The sequence below is a fragment of the Stegostoma tigrinum genome, chromosome 18 (assembly GCF_030684315.1).
Source record: "Stegostoma tigrinum isolate sSteTig4 chromosome 18, sSteTig4.hap1, whole genome shotgun sequence".
Lineage (NCBI taxonomy): Eukaryota > Metazoa > Chordata > Chondrichthyes > Orectolobiformes > Stegostomatidae > Stegostoma > Stegostoma tigrinum.
The window spans coordinates 45,113,088-45,133,706 of NC_081371.1; the positions used below are offsets into that span (position 1 = coordinate 45,113,088).

The 20,619-nt window shown below is 38.3% G+C and overlaps 1 protein-coding gene across 5 annotated transcripts in view; it reads right to left on the bottom strand.

Moving 5' to 3' along the window:
• Positions 1-6,013: 6,013 nt before the first annotated feature.
• Positions 6,014-20,619, bottom strand: part of cnot2 (CCR4-NOT transcription complex, subunit 2) — a 144,969-nt gene continuing 130,363 nt past the window's right edge. For all 5 annotated transcript variants that reach the window (XM_048548576.2, XM_048548574.2, XM_048548573.2 and 2 more), the window contains 5 exons: positions 20,383-20,444; positions 20,222-20,271; positions 13,508-13,608; positions 13,169-13,313; positions 6,014-7,144 (listed from right to left, as the gene is read on the bottom strand). In XM_048548576.2, the coding sequence (XP_048404533.1) occupies positions 7,058-7,144; positions 13,169-13,313; positions 13,508-13,608; positions 20,222-20,271; positions 20,383-20,444 (445 nt within the window). In that variant the 3' untranslated portion in view covers positions 6,014-7,057. The remainder of the gene's footprint in view (positions 7,145-13,168; positions 13,314-13,507; positions 13,609-20,221; positions 20,272-20,382; positions 20,445-20,619) is intronic.

Below are 20,619 nucleotides of genomic sequence, written 5' to 3' on the forward strand. Positions count from 1 at the left end.
TTTCTTTGAACTGTCACCGAAAACAATACTCACACTGGAGGTACGTTATTAAAGAAAACTATCTACGTTAACTACAGCCCCTTTTTGGGGGCGGGGGAATGGGAAGAACCTAGCTTGTAGTTTTGACTAAGCGTGTATGCGTTCAGTCATATGACTGGAATCACGTTTGCCCGCTTTCTACTACATCAATTCCTACAATTCATGTTAAAATACTACATCTCAAGCAGGTATGTTACTCATTGTCTTATCATTGCTGGTTATATTTGTGACGACGTTGAAGTGACAAAGATCCATCCAGCTAGTTTCTAACTTTGTCTTCCCACTGACACAGTTTAAAGATGACCAACCTACAATGAAAGCAGGCTGGTTTATGGTTTCTGAATCACTAGGAATGTTAGCGAGGCAAGGTAAATCGAAAGCCGTATCAAAAACAGCTTGAAACGAAAAAGATGTTTAGTGTTACTGTGGCCAGTTCAGGGCAACATAGTAAAAAGATAAACATGATTTTTTTTAAAATGGCTTAACCTGAACAAACGTTCACCTGCTAGTTTGGCTCAGACAAATCATCCCATGTCCACACTACTAAACTTGCTAATCGTAAACAGGCTGAAGCTAAAAATAGCGTTCCTTAAGAGGGAGAAAACAATCGATTGGATTACCCCCCGATCAACAACTCCTGCTGGAAGTCCAGGTGAAGGGTTTCAGCTGATCAGTGTTCGTAGTTAAATTCACGTGTGAAGAATTATTAATCCGGTGGAGGTACTCAAGCGTGACCGATTTGAGTCAAAAGTAACAAGTTAATATCTGAAATGAGAACGGCAGAAATTACCAATGCAGGGGGAGGCTATTGCAATGTCTGTATTGGCTTTTTTTAAAATTAAATTTGGCGGATGAGTTGGTGGGGGGACGATAAAACACATCTTGTAAACTAAAATGGAAGGAATATCTAGTAGATTATGGGGATAAGGCCCAGCATCACCTCTTTTTCCAGCAGCTTACTTCCAAATAACTACTCCATGTGAACCTGTACGTTACTGTCCTGACCTTGGACGAAGGGTGGCCTTGTGTACAATGCCCAGTACAAACCACTTTTCCATTTCTGGTGTATGGTTATCGAACGACACAACCTTCGATCATAATTAAATTGGTTTGGAAAACTGGGTGACCTCGATTTATTTCAAGTACACATCAACCAGAACCAAATATAGAGCATGCCATATTTGGGTAAAGTGGGGTTTGGATTTTTTTAAAATGTTAATTATGGCCCCACTAATTAATTAACGAGTGAATATACGCGATTTGTTAGTTAATTGAAGCTCGAGTAGCAATTAGACCCTCCCAGCAGCTTTGCAGTCCAACTCATCTTAAAACAGCTACCCTTTTCTGTAAAGCGCTCGAGGATGGCGAACACTGAAATCGAACGTCTGTGATGCTCTCCATCGTCGAAGAGCACCCCTATACTATTGTTCTGTCCGGACATCTTGATGGCTAGATTCCTCCAAAGTAACAATAATAAGTATTCAGGAACGTATGCAAAAGTATTTTTCAGGGAATACCAGTGACATTAGCAAGTAATGTTGAAGAAAATATTTGTTAACAAACCAAATCAAAGCCAAACTACCTGCCATTAAACGTGAGGTTAATGTTGGTGAATACTCAGTCTACTAACTTCATTGAGTAGATTCTCGTACTAGTTACATTCCCTCCTCTCTTGAGCGAGGCTTAGTCAGTGTCAAGTTAAGGATAATTGAAATTTCTTCCAGGAATTAAATTCGAGGCGGTTCATTGTGAACATAGGCCCACATGTGCCCATAGCACAACAGGCCCACTTTCATCTCTTCATAAAACCTTACAACCGGAAATCTTCACTTTGATGTTCGGCATGAATTTAAACATGCAGCAAGCTCCCAAATACGCCAATATTTGATGTGAATTTTATCGTTAAATCAAAAGCATGCATCGTCAGCATAACTGTATTGGGTAAGAGGTGCTCGGTGATGGGGAGGGTGCTTCAGCACCAGTATGCTGTATTCGGGTTTTCAGAAAGCAGCTAAGTTCCCACACAAGTTGACAAACTAATTTGGAGCATAAGGTACAGGGTTGGATACCTTAGAGGACTTCTGGCCCTAGTGGACACTACCGCCACACAAAAGCCCCAACAACGGATAGTTGTTACAACAGTCAACTTTTAACTTCATTTTTGAATGGGCTTAATTTTATAATCTGCCATGATGGGATTCAGACCCATGCCTCCAGACCATTAAGCAGGGCTTCTGAATGTCTAGTAACATAGCGCTATGCCACCACCTTGCACATACACGATTAAAAATACAACTTAGTTGTGATATACTAGTATTAACTGAAGATTAGTTTATGGAAAGAAAACTGAAGAAATAAATGTGTCTTTCTCAGGTTTGCAGGCTGCTGTTAGTTGGAAACTGCAAGTAGGAAACTGCAAGTAGTGGTGTTTGGGCTCAGCTGTTCACAATTTGTATCAATATTGACGGGGGGCATTTGTGAAGTGATAGCGTTTCTATCCCTAGGACAGAAGGCCTTAGTTCAAGTCCCACCTGCTCTAGAGATGCGTAATTTAATCTCAGAACAAGTTGATATTCCTACATTTGGCAAGGACATTACAATAGGTGGAAACGTGTGGTGTGAGGAGGATACAAACACACTTCAAGGAGATTTGGAGGGATTGAGTGAATGGGGAAATATAGAAATGAAATCTACAGTGAATAACTAAATGCAGGGTATTTCTTAAAATGGAGAGACTGGCATGTATCCTTATTCGTAACTAACATGTCGGTGCAACAATCAGGAAAGCAAATGATAGTTTGACTTTTGAGGAATTTTGGTGGAGGACAGATCTCTTTCATCAATTGTATGGGGACTCTTGGTGAGTCTGCACCTGGAATTATGCTGCAGTTTTGGTTTCTACGCCTAATCACAGGAGTGCAATGAAGGTTTACCACAGTAACCGGTGGGAATGTGCTACAGTCCGATCAAGTGACGAGGCCCTGTATTCTGTAGAGTTAAGAATGACAGTGATCTTATTAAAACTTTTTAAAGGCTAAATAGGGAGGGTTTCCCTGGCTATGGAACATGGGAACAGTCTTACAATAAGCTACTTAAGACTGGCGTATGATGGGACTTCCTCACATGGAGGGCAGTGAATCTGTGGAGATTATGGAAATTCTGTAATCAAGCATGTTCAAGACCGAGATCAATGGTTTGAGATACAATTGACATCAATGGATTTATGGGAGTTTCATAGAAAAATGACTGAGGTAGATAATCAGTCATGATCTAGAATGGCAGAACAGGTTCATGGAACGGAATGGCCGACTGCATCTTGTTTCCATGCAAGAGCAGGGAAGTGGTGCCTGGTATCCTGGTCAGTATTTATCCCTGAACCTATTTAACAGATTAATCTAGGGATTACCACATTTCAGATTGCAACCAGTTTATATTGGCGTACAATGTTTCTTAAAGCAGTGACCGCATTTCCTAAAAAAAAATCTTTCATTAGGGATAAAATGCTTTGTTTGTGAAATGTGCTATATAAATGCAAGGCCCTCCATAGCTAAAATGCCATTCTGTAATTATTACAACCAAGGGACTGCATCTACAGATGCTGTCATTGGTGAAAGTTCAACTTATACCACAAGATGCTTTTACTAATTAACAGAAAAACCGTGACAACCAAAAAAATCAATTAAAACAGTTTGTTAGACTTACCTTATGATGTTGTATCCACAATGTTTAAATGGCATTTTAAAAATTGGGGAAAGAGATAATTATGTAGTGACTACACTTATGCACTGACTTGGGTCATCAACAAAGGAGGTATGCGGTCCTGTTTGAGGAACATAATGAAAGCAAAAGTATATGTATCATGATAATTTGCTGCTGTAAATAATGTAATCTTTCACCTTACTTAAAGAAAACACACACCTTTCTTCCCTATCAACATCCTGTGACCTATTTCTCAAAGTTCTTTCAACTTTGGAAAGAGCACTAATCATTATAAAAAATGTCACCATAACATGCTTCTACTTCACTGAAATCAAGAATTTAGTAAGAAAGCAATTGAGAGTCAATTTTTCAGAACAAAAGCAATTTAAAGTATATAAGATGCAAGTGAAAGAACTCATGAAATCTGATGAGGACAGTATGAAAAATCGTATAGATCCAGTGGGATCACAATTGTTCATCAATTGTGGCAAAATGGAGAATTCTACTTCCCTTGGATTATAGGGTGATTGATCACAATCCTTTACATTAATCTATGCATTAATTTTTATAAATCTCTCCAAAGAGTCAACAAGTCTTATTGAAAATCTGATTTCAGAGAACTAAATTTAGTAATAAATTATGCATAACAATCTTGAACTGGAGCAATTAACACGTACACAAAGCAATTTAAATCACAAATTCTCTCTTCCTCAGCTGCAAGAACAAAATTCAGTTGGTATTAGCCCTTGATGCATGGGAGATTTAAAGAAAAAAATTGCAATCATTTACAATTATTGGTGACAGAAAGATCAAATGAAGCCGTAATATCTAGACTCTTAAATGCTCAATCTGACTTGTGAATGATATCAAATTTCAAGTTAAAATCTAATGAAAGTCTTTGAGGTGATTTATTAAATCGGCACTTTAGACTTTTATTATACTACGCCCCATGCTAGTCCTGCTAAAGGGTAAAATCATGACCAATGTAGTTTCTTAAAGGCATTCTCAAACTCTTAATCCATTGCTTCTCAATAGTGCAATTAGGAGTGCAAATTAAGAGATCTCCATTTTTAAGTAAACCTTTTACGTGAAAATGTTACCACAGAAACAGGACATTTCACTACTTGATAAACTCTGAACTTTGAGTGCTCCAAGATTTGCTGGAATCCTTTTCATGTTACGGGAACAGAAAGAAATAGACTGGATGTAAGAAACCAAACTAGGAGCATACGCTGAAGTACATCTATTTATATACTGGAAAAAGTGAAGGGAGAAACGTGTAAAATTTACAGAAAGAAACCACAATTTGGACCAATGGAATTTCTATGTTGCAATTCTTTGCTTGTAATAATAACTTGTCTGATAAGTTTGTTTATAGAAGGGTGAAAATTTGATTAGGATATTCTTTAATAACTTCATATTTAAATCCTGAATATTTATGGATTACCCCAAAACACCACACAAGTACGGCTCACTGCAAGCTCAAGATACAGTTTACACGGGTTTCTGCAAAGTGGAAACAGAACACCCCAAAGAAATAATCTGCCTCAAAAGCCATGGATAAGAAGGCTTACACCAGTGTGTAAACACTCAAGAGCTTACACAGATCAATACTACCACGGGGTACAAACAAAAAGCTAAGGTAGTTCACAAGTTCTGAAAAGACATTGGACAACAATTTTAAATATGCAATAAGGTATCTAGCTTTCCTTTAAGAAAAATGACAACAATCTACCTTAAGTGATACTGAACTACTGCATGTTGACAGGGTTCTGCAATGGGGAAGTCACGTTTTTTGTGATTGGATCTCAGTAGGTGTCAGTTCTGGCTCTTAGTAGGTGAGCACTAAAGGATTATATGGAACAATTAAATAAGGGTATATTTAATAAGTAAATGTTCTCCCACCTAAAGATTTAAAGACCTTGATGTAGTGTTCTATGTGTCAAAGGGTTTCTTAAATCCCAAAGTATTAGGTGCGATGCTGGAGCTAAAACAGGGCTGTACTGTATGAAATGATCATTCAAGTATATTGATCAGCTGCACTTCTGATTTTAAAGATTCTCATGGCTGTCTAGTTTTGAATTTAAATAAAGCACAAGACAGATTCAAAATTAAAACACTTACCTTTCATAGTACAAGCTTGTGACCAAAACGTTTAAGATACCACTCTTCAAGTGGATGTTTCAACAAATAATTCAAAATTCTATCATTGTATCCAATGCCATAAATTAGAAAGACATTGTGTAGCAATTTCAAATTAAAGGCAACACTGCAGTTAGGACAGCTTTTCTACTTTATTACAAAGAGAAGAAGCTTTAATGTGGTCAGAAAATACAAGATTGATTTTTTTTTAATTCTTTTTTTTCCTATGAAATGCTGCTGTTCAACCAGCCATTGTGAATTGTCTCAGTTCACTTCCTGAAGTCCCATCATGTTCAATTGGGTATGGATGTCCTTGGCTGCTGAAAATCTGGCCCTTAAGTGCACAGGGCGACACAGCGGTCCCCTGCTCAGCAGTTCCCGAAATGTCCTGTTTTCATGTATTGCATCCATGCACACCTCCGAAAAATGAGGTACAGCAGGGCAAATATTTTCCAAAATAGATGTCATATATATAATATATACACATTCGTACATACATATCTTTATTCATGTGATGTCCAAAAATTAAAAAAATGTACACTTTTATTACAAAATTGTAACAAAGACTGGACAGTGTTTTGCTCATTCTGGAAAGATGAAGCCCAGTGATACACAACCGTGGAAAATGTCCAGAGGTCGTGGCAATAACGTTCACTTAAACAGTCAAATGTTCTTGCATTTAACTTGGCAGAAATGCCATTCAAAAACATTAGGGGTAGTAAAATGAACAAATCAAATGCAGGCTGCTTATCTTTCCAAATGAAATACAAGGAGGATCTTCACATAAAAATGCACTAAACATTTTTTTTATTATTACCAGTAATGCTACAACGAACAATGCAAACTTTTTAAATTTTTACACTTTGGAAATTTAGCAATGAAAATGTTGTCGGTCCACTTGTCCTTTAGCAGAACAAAATCTGCCTCTAGGCTGAAATTATTTTGTGTGTCATTTTCAAACATACCCTGCTCAAAATAATAAAAAAACAAAAAAAAATACAAATTCAGTTGTGTTGGGCAGCACATAATTACTAAGGCAGGACTTCAAATGTCGATCCATCCACATGAGCCAATTGCCAGATCCTCAAAGAATAAAAACCAGGATGCCTGAGCCACTTCGGTTTCCGCAGTTTGAGTATTGTGCTGAGACAGCCATACCCCATGAACAGTTAAGTCTTTAGAAGGCTTGCTGAGCAGGGTTGTAGTTCAAAGATGAGGGCAGATGAGGTCTCTCCTCTAGTTTATCATACTCCAGGTGGAACTCCTGAAATCCCAAAAAGAAACAGTCAGCCACGTGGCAGCAAATGTCCATTGAAAAGGAAAACAAGACGCAGCTTACATCCTTAGATGTCAACATCAGTAAATGCAAGTTGTGTTTTGTGTTTTTATATTAAAAATGCCACTGATGAAATCCATAGAATCCCTACAGTGTGGAAACAGGCCATTTGGCTCAACAAGTCCACACTACCCCTCCAAAGAGCATCCCACCCAGGCCCATTCCTCTGCCCTATCCCTGTAGCCCATGGCTAACGCATCTAACCTATACATCCCTGAACATTATCAAGTAATTTAGCACAGCCAATTCACCTAATATGCACACTTACGAAGTGTGGGAGGAAACAGGAGCACCCGAAGGAAACCCATGTAGACACGAGGAGAATGTGCAAACTCGACACAGTCACCTGAGGTTGAAATTGGACCCAGGTGCCGAGTGCTGTGAGGCAGCAGTGCTCACCAATGAGCCACCCCAGAAAACTAAGGTGGAAGTAGTAGGTATAGAAAAGTGCAGATGTAAAAAGGCAAAGATTATATCATGTGACTACAGTTCTGAAATGCTTCATTGGTGCTACTTAGGGTGGCTCAATATCCGAAGCTTTCATCTACAAGGACAAAGATTTAGCAATTGTGTTGTGGAAATACGCTGCTCATACAATTAGGCAACAATTTGGGCTGAAGGTGCTTTAAGCATAAAGGATGAGAGACAATGAAGGACAGAATACATGTGATGGTGCTTCAATTGTGGATAGATTTTGGATGGTACAAATGGGAGGCTTATAGCATTGTTAACATAGTCAAGTTTGCTACTCACAAGGCGTGCACAAAGGGAATGTGGTGGATGAGGTTTGGGCAGGGGTGAGCAATTTTATTCATAGAACTTGATAACTATGTTACTTGTTGAGTGAAACAAGATCATTTAATAACTTGTTAGGCTAATTTGTTCAGATTACGTAACAGCATAGTTATGCTGGGAGATGCAATAATAAGGGAACAAAGTGCTGGTGGGGAATGGAAGATGATTTCTCTGGACTCTTCCATCACAAGCTGGAGAAAGTCGCTGTAGTATAAACAGTCTGACAGTACAAAAATAACAAAGGGGTTGAGTAAAATGCAGCAGAACTGGAGATCATCAGCATATATTGTGCCAGATTTAGCCTAATGGGAGTACCTCAATGACATCTAGTAAAGACACCGAGCTAGCTTCACTGCAGTAATGAAGTAGTGCTGTCTTTGCAATGCAATGTTTATCCATTATCTTATCTCCTGGATGAGGGATCTTTTGGGAACTTCATTCGTCAACCAAAGTTGATCAAAAATGGATTATCAAGCTATTTACCACTATCTGTAGAATCTCAAGCGACTACAGCCACTCCATTTCAAAAGCACTCTTTTGGCTATAAAGTACTTGCAATATTGAAGTAGTGAAATGCACTATATAAATGAGTTGTGAAAACCTTTATCATGAGGTCTCCTGTTGAGGTCTCAGATGTGCATCAAATAGACAGAAGAGAAGCAACGAACAGATTTTTCGAGGGAATCCTGAATATGATGGGCCGGGGGCCAGGAAATAAAGCAACAAATTACAACATTTCCACTAGCTTAAGGAAACAGCTTGCATTTTATAGCCCTTTATTAAACATCTCTGCATACATTAAATTTCTGAATTATTGGCATTCACAGCATACTGTATGCAACAAAATAACCCTAATAGAAGCTTTTGTTAAAATTAGTCCTCTCTTCTGTCCTACTCACTGCAACAACAATAAGCAGATTATACATAAGTACGCATTATTCTTCAAATTAAAATGAACATTTCAGTAATTCTGAAAAAAAGACACTGTCAAAGCTTTTCGTCAGAACAATTCGCTTGGTATTAATTTAAGGGGAAAACCAACATTTACATTGCATGAGAGTCTCCTTACTTCTCTCATGCAGTATAATGTTGGTTTCCCCTTGAATTGGCATTCTTACAAAATTGTCCTGATGAGTACATGATGAAAAGCTTAAATAAAATGTCCTTTCATAGAAAATTGCAATTCTGAGTCTCCCTGCTCCAGGAAAGATGTTGTTAAACTTGAAAGAGCTCAGAAAAGATTTACAAGAATATTGCTGGGATTGGAAGGTTTGATCTATCGGGAAAGGCTGAATAGGCTTTTTTCCTCTGAGCTCCAGAAGCTAAGATGTGGCCTTTTAGACAGGTTTATAAAATCATGAGGGGCATGGCTAAGGTAAGTGGCCAAGGTCTTTTTCCCAGGGTAGGAGAATCCAAAACAAGAGGGCACAGGGTTAACGTGTGAGGGGAAAGATTTTTAAAAAAGGACTTAAGGGGCATGGATGGAACGACTTGCCAGAGAAAGTGGTGGAGGGGGGTACAATTACAACATTTAAAAAGCATCTAGATGAGTAAACAAATAGGATGGGCTTAGGGGGATATGGGCCAAATGCTGGCAAACGGGGGTCTCACAATTTAGAATATCTGTTCAGCATGGATGAGTTGGACCAAAAGGTCAGTTTCTATGCTGTATATCTCTGACTTGATGACTGTATTACAAAATGACTTTTTATTAGTATTTGCATTTTAAAGACAATTGATTGTACTGTAATAAATTGTATTTGAAAGAAAAATTATATATAGTCGCCAAAATATGACTTTAATGCTATTTTGGAGAGTTCATTCAATACAGGAAAGGATTTTTTAATGTAGTGAAGCCTCAATGGAACAGATGGTGCTAATCATTAACAGTGATGGACTGATATCACCATTTGGTGCTTGAATAAAGCAGTCGGACTAGTTTGAAGAATGGTTTGTATTATCCCTTAGTCACAGATTCACAAAATTATTATTACACAATGCTTTCAGTAATATCTAAAGCTACTTCATGGGAATCTGGAACTTCTTTGACCAGAAATTCATCTAAAAAGGAAAGACCTATAATTTTAGTAAATGTTGTTTGGTTGACTGCACTTATCTTCACTGATAAAGATTCAGTGCCTGAAGTTTACTGCAGCTGCCAACTCTGATGTATACAACTTGATCTGTAGAGAAAGGTCTCCTAGATCGAAGGCCACAGATCTAATTCAGAAAAGTGTCAAATTTTTGAAAAAAACCCATTGCTCTCAGAATTTTATTTTCCTTAAAATATATTATAAAATCTCCTGTAGTTTAATACCCAAAGTATTTAATTTATTTTCAATGATTTAAGTAAAAAGAAATTCAAATTATCCCTTAACAACAAATACATACACAATTTTATGGCACTTTATGGAAATGTGAATGAACGATGCCAAGTTATATTAGAAATTTGTATTGCTGTTTGATCAGTGAAACAAAAGCTTTATATGATACTCCAATACATTCTGAAGACTTGCTCAGCAGGTGCCAATTACCCCATAGCAGGATAATGAAAAGTTAACATTTTAGCTAGATCAGTTAGTTGACCACTAGGGAGTTGCAAAATGCTGTTTTGCATCTGAAGCAGCACAAAATTACTTATCCTCTGAAAGAAAGCTGCTTCGCTCTCAGTGTTTTTCTGGGTAAGAGCAATTGTATTGCACTTCCTGAACTGGGCAGATGCTGAATGTGTGGTATAAGTGAGGATACTTCTCTTCATCATTACCAACATGCCAGCTTTCTTCTTTTGAACTAGATGGAATTTGCAGCACAATAATTCAATTTCCATTAGTCAGCCACTGAAATTGGGGACTAATGTGAAAACAGTATGCTTACAGGGACTGACAAATTATTTCTGCTTTGATTATAGTGGGCATCTGGATTTTAAATAATGTTTTGGGGATCTGATCCTATGATTCAATCCGATTTCTACTTTAAATGCAAAATCAAAACAATGCCTCTGGCCAAGAGTCATTTGAGTAATGTCTTTAGACAGTTAAATTGGTTTTGTAAAATAATCTGCATCCGACATGAATTGCAAAATTCACTGCATGACAAATGTGCCATCACGATCAGCATAAGTAAATATTTTCCACTTATGAGTACTGCTGAATTTCTTTTAGTTTTCAATATTGAGGTAAATGACTACTTTTGAACTCTTTGTGCTGTCTTGGAGTTGTTTTTGAATCTGGAGCTTCTGATACTGATGACTGGCCACCTTGTAATTACTGGCCTACTCCCCAGAGTAAGCTAACACAGTCAGATAAAATTACATAGTTTAGGCTCCAAGTGCTGGCTTTTCAACAAGTCAGGATCAAATAAGATTATGCAACCAACCAGTCGCAAAAAACGAATAACTCCAAATTGTCTCCTCTCTATAGGTAGGAGGACTTAATTACACCTAGGCTAAATCTGAAACAGGAAGATGGAGGAATCACCTAAGAAAATGTTGGAAATGTTATTAAAAAGTTTGGAAGAAAAAGCAAAAATGTAATCTAAGTAAACAGTACCAACTTAAAAACATAAATTGTTGGAGAACCTCAGCAGGTCTGGCAGCATCCGTGGAGAGAAAGAAGAGTTAATCCTAACTCTGCTTTCTCTCCATAGATGCTGCCAGACCTGCTGAGGTTCTCCAGCAATTTGTTTTTGTTTTAGATTTCCAGCATCTGCAGCTCTTTGTTTAGTACAAATTTTAATATCGTTGAAAAAGACACATTTTGTCAAAGATATCCATGTAGCACTCAGCAGGATTTGCATAAGAATACTGGATGTAAAGGGGAACAATATATTGTATCAGAAGAGTTGGCACGTGAACTCTGATCAGTAGAGACACTGCTATGTAGAACCCATCAGTTAATAGGAGCAGGAGTAAGCTATTCAACATGATCATGGTTGATCATCCAATTCAGTAGTCTGATCCTCTTTCTCCGCATACTTTTTGACTGATAGTCAACTGTAAGCTTTGTTTAAGTTTGAACCAGGCAAATTGGCTGTGGTCAAAATCTAACTGGTGAATTCTACATGGAGGGCTCAGTCCACTTGCCACGCAATCTGCACTCTTCTCACATAGCACACAATATCGTTTCCCTTCAAATCTGTATGCTTGCAAATACGATGAATGCATGACCCAAAGCTTCAATGAAGTGTCCCTTTCAGCACAATTCAAATTCTGTATTACTAAATGACTGAATCATTATATAAACTGCACGCAAGGTGCAAATAAAATGGATGGGATAGAACCCATGTTCCATTAAAGAGATCTGGTTTAAGTTGTTATTTTTGCATCTTGTAGTTAACAATCAGTAGATTCATTATCATAGAATAGATAAATCATAGAATCCCTACAGAGTGGAAGCAGGCCATTCGGCTCAATGGGGTCCGCACCAACCCTCCGAAGACCTTCCCACCCAGACCCACCCCTCAATCCTATTTCTGTAACCGTGCATTTCCCATGGCTCTCCACCTAGTTTACACATTCCTGGACACCACGGGCAGTTCACTTAAGCCCCACATCTTTGGACTGTGGGAGGAAACAGGAGCACCTGGGAGAAAACCCACACACGTACGGGGAGAATGTACAAACTCCACGCAGTTGCCCTGGAATTGAACCTAGGTCCCTGGTGCTGTGATGCAGCAGGGCTAACCACTGAGCCGCCATGCTGCTCTTTGTCACTACAAATTAGCATGGCAGATCACAGAATAAAAGCAGGCTAAAGTAATAATATCAATTGACTTGAAGTCAGTTACTGCACAGCCACAGGAAGCCAATCACTTCCTTCTATACTGCACAATTGGGTCTACAGTGCATGAGGTGAAGTCTTCAAAAAATTGATAGCCTTGAGGACACAAAACTTGCCACAGCATTCAAGTCTCAAGGGTTAAAACAACAGCACACAAATCTAGGCTATTTCAGCTATCTTTATTATCAAGAACCACAGGTCAAATTTGCTGGGCAAAAAGTACACAATGTTGTACACAAAAACACATTGGTTGTTTCCAGCAAACAGATGATTCTTAGTCTCTCCAGGAAACATCAAGTTAGTAATTCATCTGGCTCCTTTACAATAGAAGACAAATAATTTCATCATTATATAAAATCAATTACACATCAGCTCTTACTTTAGCAACCTTTCTCCAGTTAAGACAGTCAAAGAAATAGTATGTCCCCCTTTCATAGGTGTTGGTTTTTACTGTTGGCTCCATTCCTGGGGCCCTGGTGATCCAGACTCGCTCTTCTTTGTGGTACCTCCAGTCTCGGTTAAATCTACCAATTATGACAAGAAAAATATCTCTTGAGAAAAGACACAGGTTTTAAATAAGTTAAATGTGTTGAAGAAACAAACTAGTGCATGGCAATTTATTTTCAAAAAAATTGTGAATAAGAATCAATAGGTTTTAATGTCAGTTATGCCACAGAAAATTTTCATTCAGATAGTGATACATTTAAAAAGGACATACAACTCTACTGCTGCAAGTAACTGTAAGACATCTCCTCCATTCATGTAGTATAGATAGAAAAGGAGATCCTCTCCATAGCGGGCAAGTTTTATTGCAGCAAGCTGTAAAATAAATCATTGTTCATTTTATCTTACATTTCAAATATGATGCTTAAAAACCTTAACTTATATGATTTCATATATCTTCATGTATATTTCATATATACTTATGTGGGCCAGAGTATCAACAAGCTTCTCATTGTCACAAAAATATACAAATTATGTAATTTAGTATTCACATGTATTATGTTGTAATTGTTTACACAATCAGCACAAAGTTCCAGCAGCTGCCAGCAAATACAACCCAACTAAAAAGGAAGTATAGCTGTCAACACAAGAGTATATAATCATACAATATGTTAAAAACCTTATTGGTGTACAGTCTGTTTAGAAAGACAAGAAAATCTTGCATTTGTATAATGTTTTCCATAGTCGTAGAACATCTTATAGTGCCTTACGGGCAATGAAGTATGTTTGAACTGTAATCATTTGTAACTAGTAGTCAATTTACAACAAGCTTCCACAAACAGTAATGTGCTATTAACCAGGTCATCTATTTTTATGAGGTTATCAGAGGGATAAATTTTCACCATGACACTAGGGACAGCTCCCTGTTCTTTTTTTGAAATTATGTCATGGGATTTCTTGTATCCATCTAAGCAGGCAGATGTGGCCTTGGTTCAACATGGTGTCCAAAGAGAAAATAAGATGACTTTGTGTTTTCCTTTTCCACTTCCTCTCTCCTTTTTTTGATAGCATTGCATATTTTCAAATGGAAATGCCAATTCTCCTTCACTAATACCATCAGCTTCTGTACCAGCTCCACTCTTTGGCCAAGCTCAAGCAATTAGTTAATCGTCCTATAGATCCTTCTTTGAGATGGTGTCATTTTATGTGTGATTCTGCTTCCGTGAAATACACCTATACCTTTCCTATGCTAACAGTATTTATAATATGAACGGAAGTTAATAGAGTTTGAGAAGATTTGTAGCTTGGGTTGTGAATGAGGTTGTAGGCATGCTCGACAAGCCCAGGGGTTTGGTTGCAAACGTTTAGTCACCCTGCTAGATGATATCATCAGTGTGCCTCTGGTGAAGCACTGGTGTTCTGTCCCACTTGTTATTTATACGCCTCAGTTTGTTGGGGTGTTTAATACCACTTCCAGTTCTGGCTTCTCAGTGAATTGTACACAGGGTCTAATTCAATGTGTTTGTTGATAGATTTCTGGTTAGAATACCAGACTTCCAAGAATTCCTTGGCATGTCTCTGTTTGGCTTCTGCAATTAAGGACGTGTATTCCCATCTTTGTGTCCCTCTTTGTCTGTGTGAAATGGGAAGTTATTGGAACTGATCTATGTAAGCTACCTAGATTATAGTTACACTGTTTCATCAATATTGGCAATATACAGCGCTTCAGTTTTGTATCTCCTAGTGTGTCCAACCATACTGCAGAGAAATTGCTACAGTCCAAACAACTAGAGCTTCGTTTTCCAAACCTGCCAATTTTTTTTTATTTTACTGAATACTTATTATTTACTTAAGTTCATTTAGCTTAAAGCGTGGGTTGAATTAGATCTACATGCTCAGATTTTAACATCAACGGAAGACTTGTTTTGACTCCCTTCATGAAACACCATGGGACTTGGACTAGATATAAAATGAGATCTGTCAAACTGATTTCAAAGCAGTGATCTTCTCTTGCTTTAGATTTACATAAACAATAACAGCAAAAATTCAAGTGCGAGAGAAAAAGTAATATGAAAATTTGTAACAGTTTCTCAATAAATTATGAAACAGTTAATGTGAAGAATCACACCTAGTTCAGAAAGTAGTCTGAGGACACAGGATCTTTCATAACTAGTGCCAGGAGACCTAGGCCAAAGTCAAAAATAATGTCTAGACAGTGCAACCTACACAAGATAAGCAAGAACAAGAGAAGTCAAAGAAATTTATTGGAAAAGCTCAACATATCTGGCAGCATCCACGAAGTAACTCAAAGTTAAGCTTCTGGTCCGGTGACCCCTCTTCAGGACGATCACCGGACCCAAAATGTTAACTTTGATTTCACTTCTCAGATGCAGCCAGACTTGCAAACCTTTTCCAGCAAATTCTGTTTTTGTTTCTGATTTTACAGCATATGCAGTTCTTTTTAATAAAAAAAAATTGACTTCTATCTAGTTTAATTCAGATTTCTTAATACTGGGAATGCAAACGGAATTACAAGCTACAGACAAGTCAGATTTTGGGCTCGAAATTAAATTCCAAGTTATTGGCCTGCCTATTTAAGGTGATGACACAATAGGTGAATCTGGTCCTAAAATGTATCACTCAGGTTTGTCAGCTGAATAGAAGGAATAAAGTGAGAAAGTTGTGGAGCTATATAATATAGCAGTCCTTGCTGCCCCATGATGTCCTAAAGTTATTTGAGACACTGAATTATAATCACCAATGTATTTTTGGCAAAGGAAAGTTTTCAAATGCAACAAGATAAATGATTATTCTGTGCTTTTGTCAGTGCTAGCTCCTGGTCAGGTTCCAGAAGAACTACCTTGCTGTCATCAAATTGTGCATCAAATCATTTCACATTAGTGAGAAAGAAGTTAATAAGCACCTTGCAACAAAGTATAGCTAGATGAGCTGAGCAGATGAGTATTTAAAAAGATTATGTTAGAACAGCGGTGAATATAGGATGATCCTGTAGTAGTAAGAAACTGGGAAGAGCGAATACGGGCTAATAGTGCTTGCTGTGGTCCAGCCAGTTGTTCAAGACTGTGTCCTATGTTTGCCTGGGTGTCCCCCCTATCTATTTGTTTGAGGTCAAGAACAAAGTAGATCAAGTGTCAAGCAGAAAGCAGGCTGCAGAAGTATTGTGGTAAATGGAGGACCACAAGCTAGGTAGGGAGTTGGGTGTTCATATGTTCCGGACAGATGATTGAGTGGGGTGGAGAAAAAAGGACAAGAATTTGAGAAAATTCAGTTGGTACAGAAAGGAATAACTGCTTAAACAAGGGTTCCAAAGTGTTGAAGTCAGACTTGGGTTTGAGAAATCCATTCAGAGACAAGCGACATGTCACAGCTGCAATAAGTCCAGATGGAATCACAGGTGTGTAAAGCTGAATCTACCAGGTGATAGACAATCCAAAAGGACGCAGATTCAACATTTATGGATAGAATTTCATTATACTGGTATCCGCTAAAGTGAATGCAAATAGTCAGAGGAAAGCAAACCTGCCAACTTTAAGTTGACTGAAAAAAAGTAGTCAGGCAAACAAACTGTGAACTAGTACATGGCTGTTAGACTTAGACAGAGTTATTTGATCTTTCAATCTGTCAGCTAATCAAGAAATCTCAACAGTACGATCTTCACGCCAATCTTGGATGTTAAGTATAAGGTTATTTTGTGCTAGGTACGGCCCATCAGATATGGAGCTGACATGACATTTTAAAGCTTTGTACCAACAGGGTAATACAGACTATTAATTAAACAGCGCAGTCTTCAATGTTTATGCTTTACATATTGATAATTTAAATGTATTAATAAAAACATTTTAACAACTTTTCTGTTTCATGTTTCCTTTGGCAGCAAGGCTCAATTTGTAAATGTTAATAGGCAGAACATGCAAAACTGAATCTTAAATATTGTAAAGTTAAGCTACTCCATTATAAATCAGTACAATAATTCTCAGCACCACAGCACCACTTCTGACATCATAATTAGGTACTCAAGAAAAGTAAATATTCAGAACAATGTTGCTAGCAAAAGGAAAAAAATCTTGAATTCAACAGAACTTTTCTCTTTACAAAAAATTCACTACAGAGCATGTTCAGGGTTAAAATGATTGAACATGACTGTTTCAAATGCGAGACCAAAATTTCACAACATGGGAACATGTTTCTTCCTTGCAGAATAATCAGCATATCAATTTTAAATTTCATCTTAGACATCAGAATCTTCAATTACTAGTTTCACATCAGAAGTATAACAGACTTCTCATCTCTCACCTGCATAGGTGCAGCCACTAGAAATGTTAAAATCTTGACCAATTACTCTGTTTAAAGCTTTTGAGAAGATTTGCAGCTCAGGTTGTGGATGAGGTTGTAGGCATGCTCGCCAGGCCAGTGGGCTTGGTTGCAAACGTTTTGTCACCCTTATAGGTAACACAGTCAGTGTGCCTCCAATGAAGTGTCGGTCCCACTTGTTATTTATATGCCTTGGTTTGTTGGGGTGATTGGCATTGCTTCCGGTTTTGTTTCTCTGTGGTTTGTACACAGGGTCTAATTCAATGTATTTGTTGATGGAGTTCCAGTTGGAATGCGAGTCCTCCAGAAATTCCTTGGCATGTCTGTTTGGCTTGTGCACTTATGGATGTGTTGTCACAGTCGAATTTGTGTCCCTCGTTGTCAGTAAGACAAGTAAGAATTGGTCAAGTCTCTTGGTACTCATGTACCTGTATAGTCAATTTTCTTCCAGTTTGGCCTAATTAATGTTTCTCAGTCCTTGCATGGTATTTTGTATATTACCCAAGTTTTGCCGGTTTTAGGTATGGGATTCTTTACATTCATCAGTAGCTGTCGTAAGGTGGTTATCGGTTTGTGGGCTACTCTGATACCTATGGGTTTGGGTAGTCTTGTGGTTATCACTGAAATGTTCTTGCTGTATGATAGGCTGGTAAATTATTCTGGGCATGTTGTGTCTTCCTGTTGTGGTTTGTCTCAGAGGTAACGTTGGATTGTGCTTTTTGGATATCCATTTCTTTTGAAGACTCCGTATTAAAAAGTAAAATCTGTCATTACCTCTGACATAGACCATAAAGGGAAGGCACAACACAACCAGAATCATTTATCACGCTATCATACATCAAGGATATTTCAGAGATGACCACAAGACCACTCAGACCTCTAGGTATCAGAGTAGGCCACAACAGACAACCATCCTACGACAGCTACTGACGAACGAAAAGGATCCCTTATCCAAAACACCATGCAAAGACTGTGAGAAAGACTACATAGGCCAAACTGGAAGAAAAGTACTAAACAGATATATGAACACCAACTAACCCCCAAGAGACATGGCTACTTCTCACTTTTTTTTTATAGAATCCCCTACACAGTACGGAAACAGACCCTTCGGCCTGACAAGTCCACACTGGCCCTCAGAGCATCCCGGCCAGACCCAACCCCCTAATCTGCGCATCCCTGAACACGACAGGGCAATTTACCATGGCCAATCCACCTACCCTGCACATCTTTGGACTGTGGGACGAAACCCACACAGACATGGGGAGAGTGCATAAAATCCACACAGATAGGCACCCAAAGGTGGAATTGAACCTGGGTCCTTGGCACTGTAACGCTGAAGTGCTAACCATTGGGCCGCTCAACTTGTTTCACTACACACTGACAATGAGGGACACTAATTCGACTGGGACAACACAAGCCAAACAGACACATCAGGGAATTCTTGCAGGCCTGGTATTCGAACTGGAACTCCATCAACAAACACAATGAATTAGACCCTGTGTACACACCACTGAAAAACAAAACCAGAAACAATACCAATCACCTCAGCAAATACAAGCACTTAGACAACAAGCAGGACAGAACACTGCCTCACAAAAGGCGCACTAATGGATGTTACCTAGCAGGGGTGACAAAACAGGTTGCAACCAAACCCAGCGCCTCAGCAAGCATGTCTACAACCTCAACTACCCAGTCATTTATCATCAACCCTTTGCTCACTACCTGAGGAACATCCTGTCAAACCACTACCTTAAATCACTCTTCTCTGTCCCCTCTACATTGTTGTTGCAATCCCTACTATGTAGTGGATGTACTGTAGTAATTTTCTAATTACATTCAACAGTGTCCACAAGCTCCATCACTTCCAGAAAGGAGGAGAACAGCTTCACCGCATGAGCAGGACCATTTCAAGTTCCTATTTTGCCATGCTACTTTGAAAAAATATTAGCATTCCTTCGCCAACACCGGGTCAATATCTTGAAATTGCCTGCCTATAATCACAACTGCATCACCACTTGAGGGACTACAGCAGCAGAAGGCACAAAAGATGGACAATGAAAGTTGCCAGTGCCACACATGTTGAGCAGAAACAGAGCAAAACAGCCTCTGCAGGTTCACAGCTGTATCCTTTAAGTACAGACTTTATACCCGAATCTGTTCCATGGATGCTACGTTTTCTAGGATAACATGCTGGGCAAGTCATTTTTAAAAAAATAAAATGGCCACATGGTTCAGTGTTAGGCTGAGATACATCACTGCCAAACATAAAACAAATCTTTCGCAATTCATCCACGTATTGGGCCAGATGACTGCTTGTGTTATCCCATTCCTCGCCCTAGCATTGACGTCCATCATAGTTTTTCTTTTAATTTCACCTACGATTAGCCAATGCAGCCCACATTGGTAAATGAATAAAAGGTATGCTTGCATTAATCAACTGCACAGTGGGTGTCCACTTACCAATCTAACCACTGGGGACAAAAGGACACTATCATATATATCTCAAGAGTTTTCAACAAAGAACGGTCTCACAAAAATTAATGGACACACAAATATTGTGATTTTGGCAGTTTCACTGGCCCAGATTTTTGACACAATATATATTGTATTATCCACATCATTTAAAGTCACTTTTTCTAGAGTTTAATATACTCACCTTGTCCCTAATGTGTATGTTTGTTAGATACTCCGATGGAACATGAAAATCTGTGGAAGAAGATGAGTGTTGGTCAGTTATTTTAAGTTGTATAAGTTTGTGAAGAAATAAACAATCAAGACCCACTATATTTATAGTAATTATAAAATCACCATTCTCACCAATATCTTGAGGTCGGCAGGGTGCTGATGCCCAAGGAGATGCAAATTTGGGGTAGAGATTTCTGTAAAATACTGATAATTAATCATACAGATTCTTGATCTAACAAAATAGCCAACTGTTGAGTCACTGAACATGACCTGATTAGCCCTTGTTACTGAAAGTAGTATTTTTACTACTGTTAAATTATAACAGAAGAATTTCATAATCAAGAATGAGAAGCTAATCAAGTTGTATAC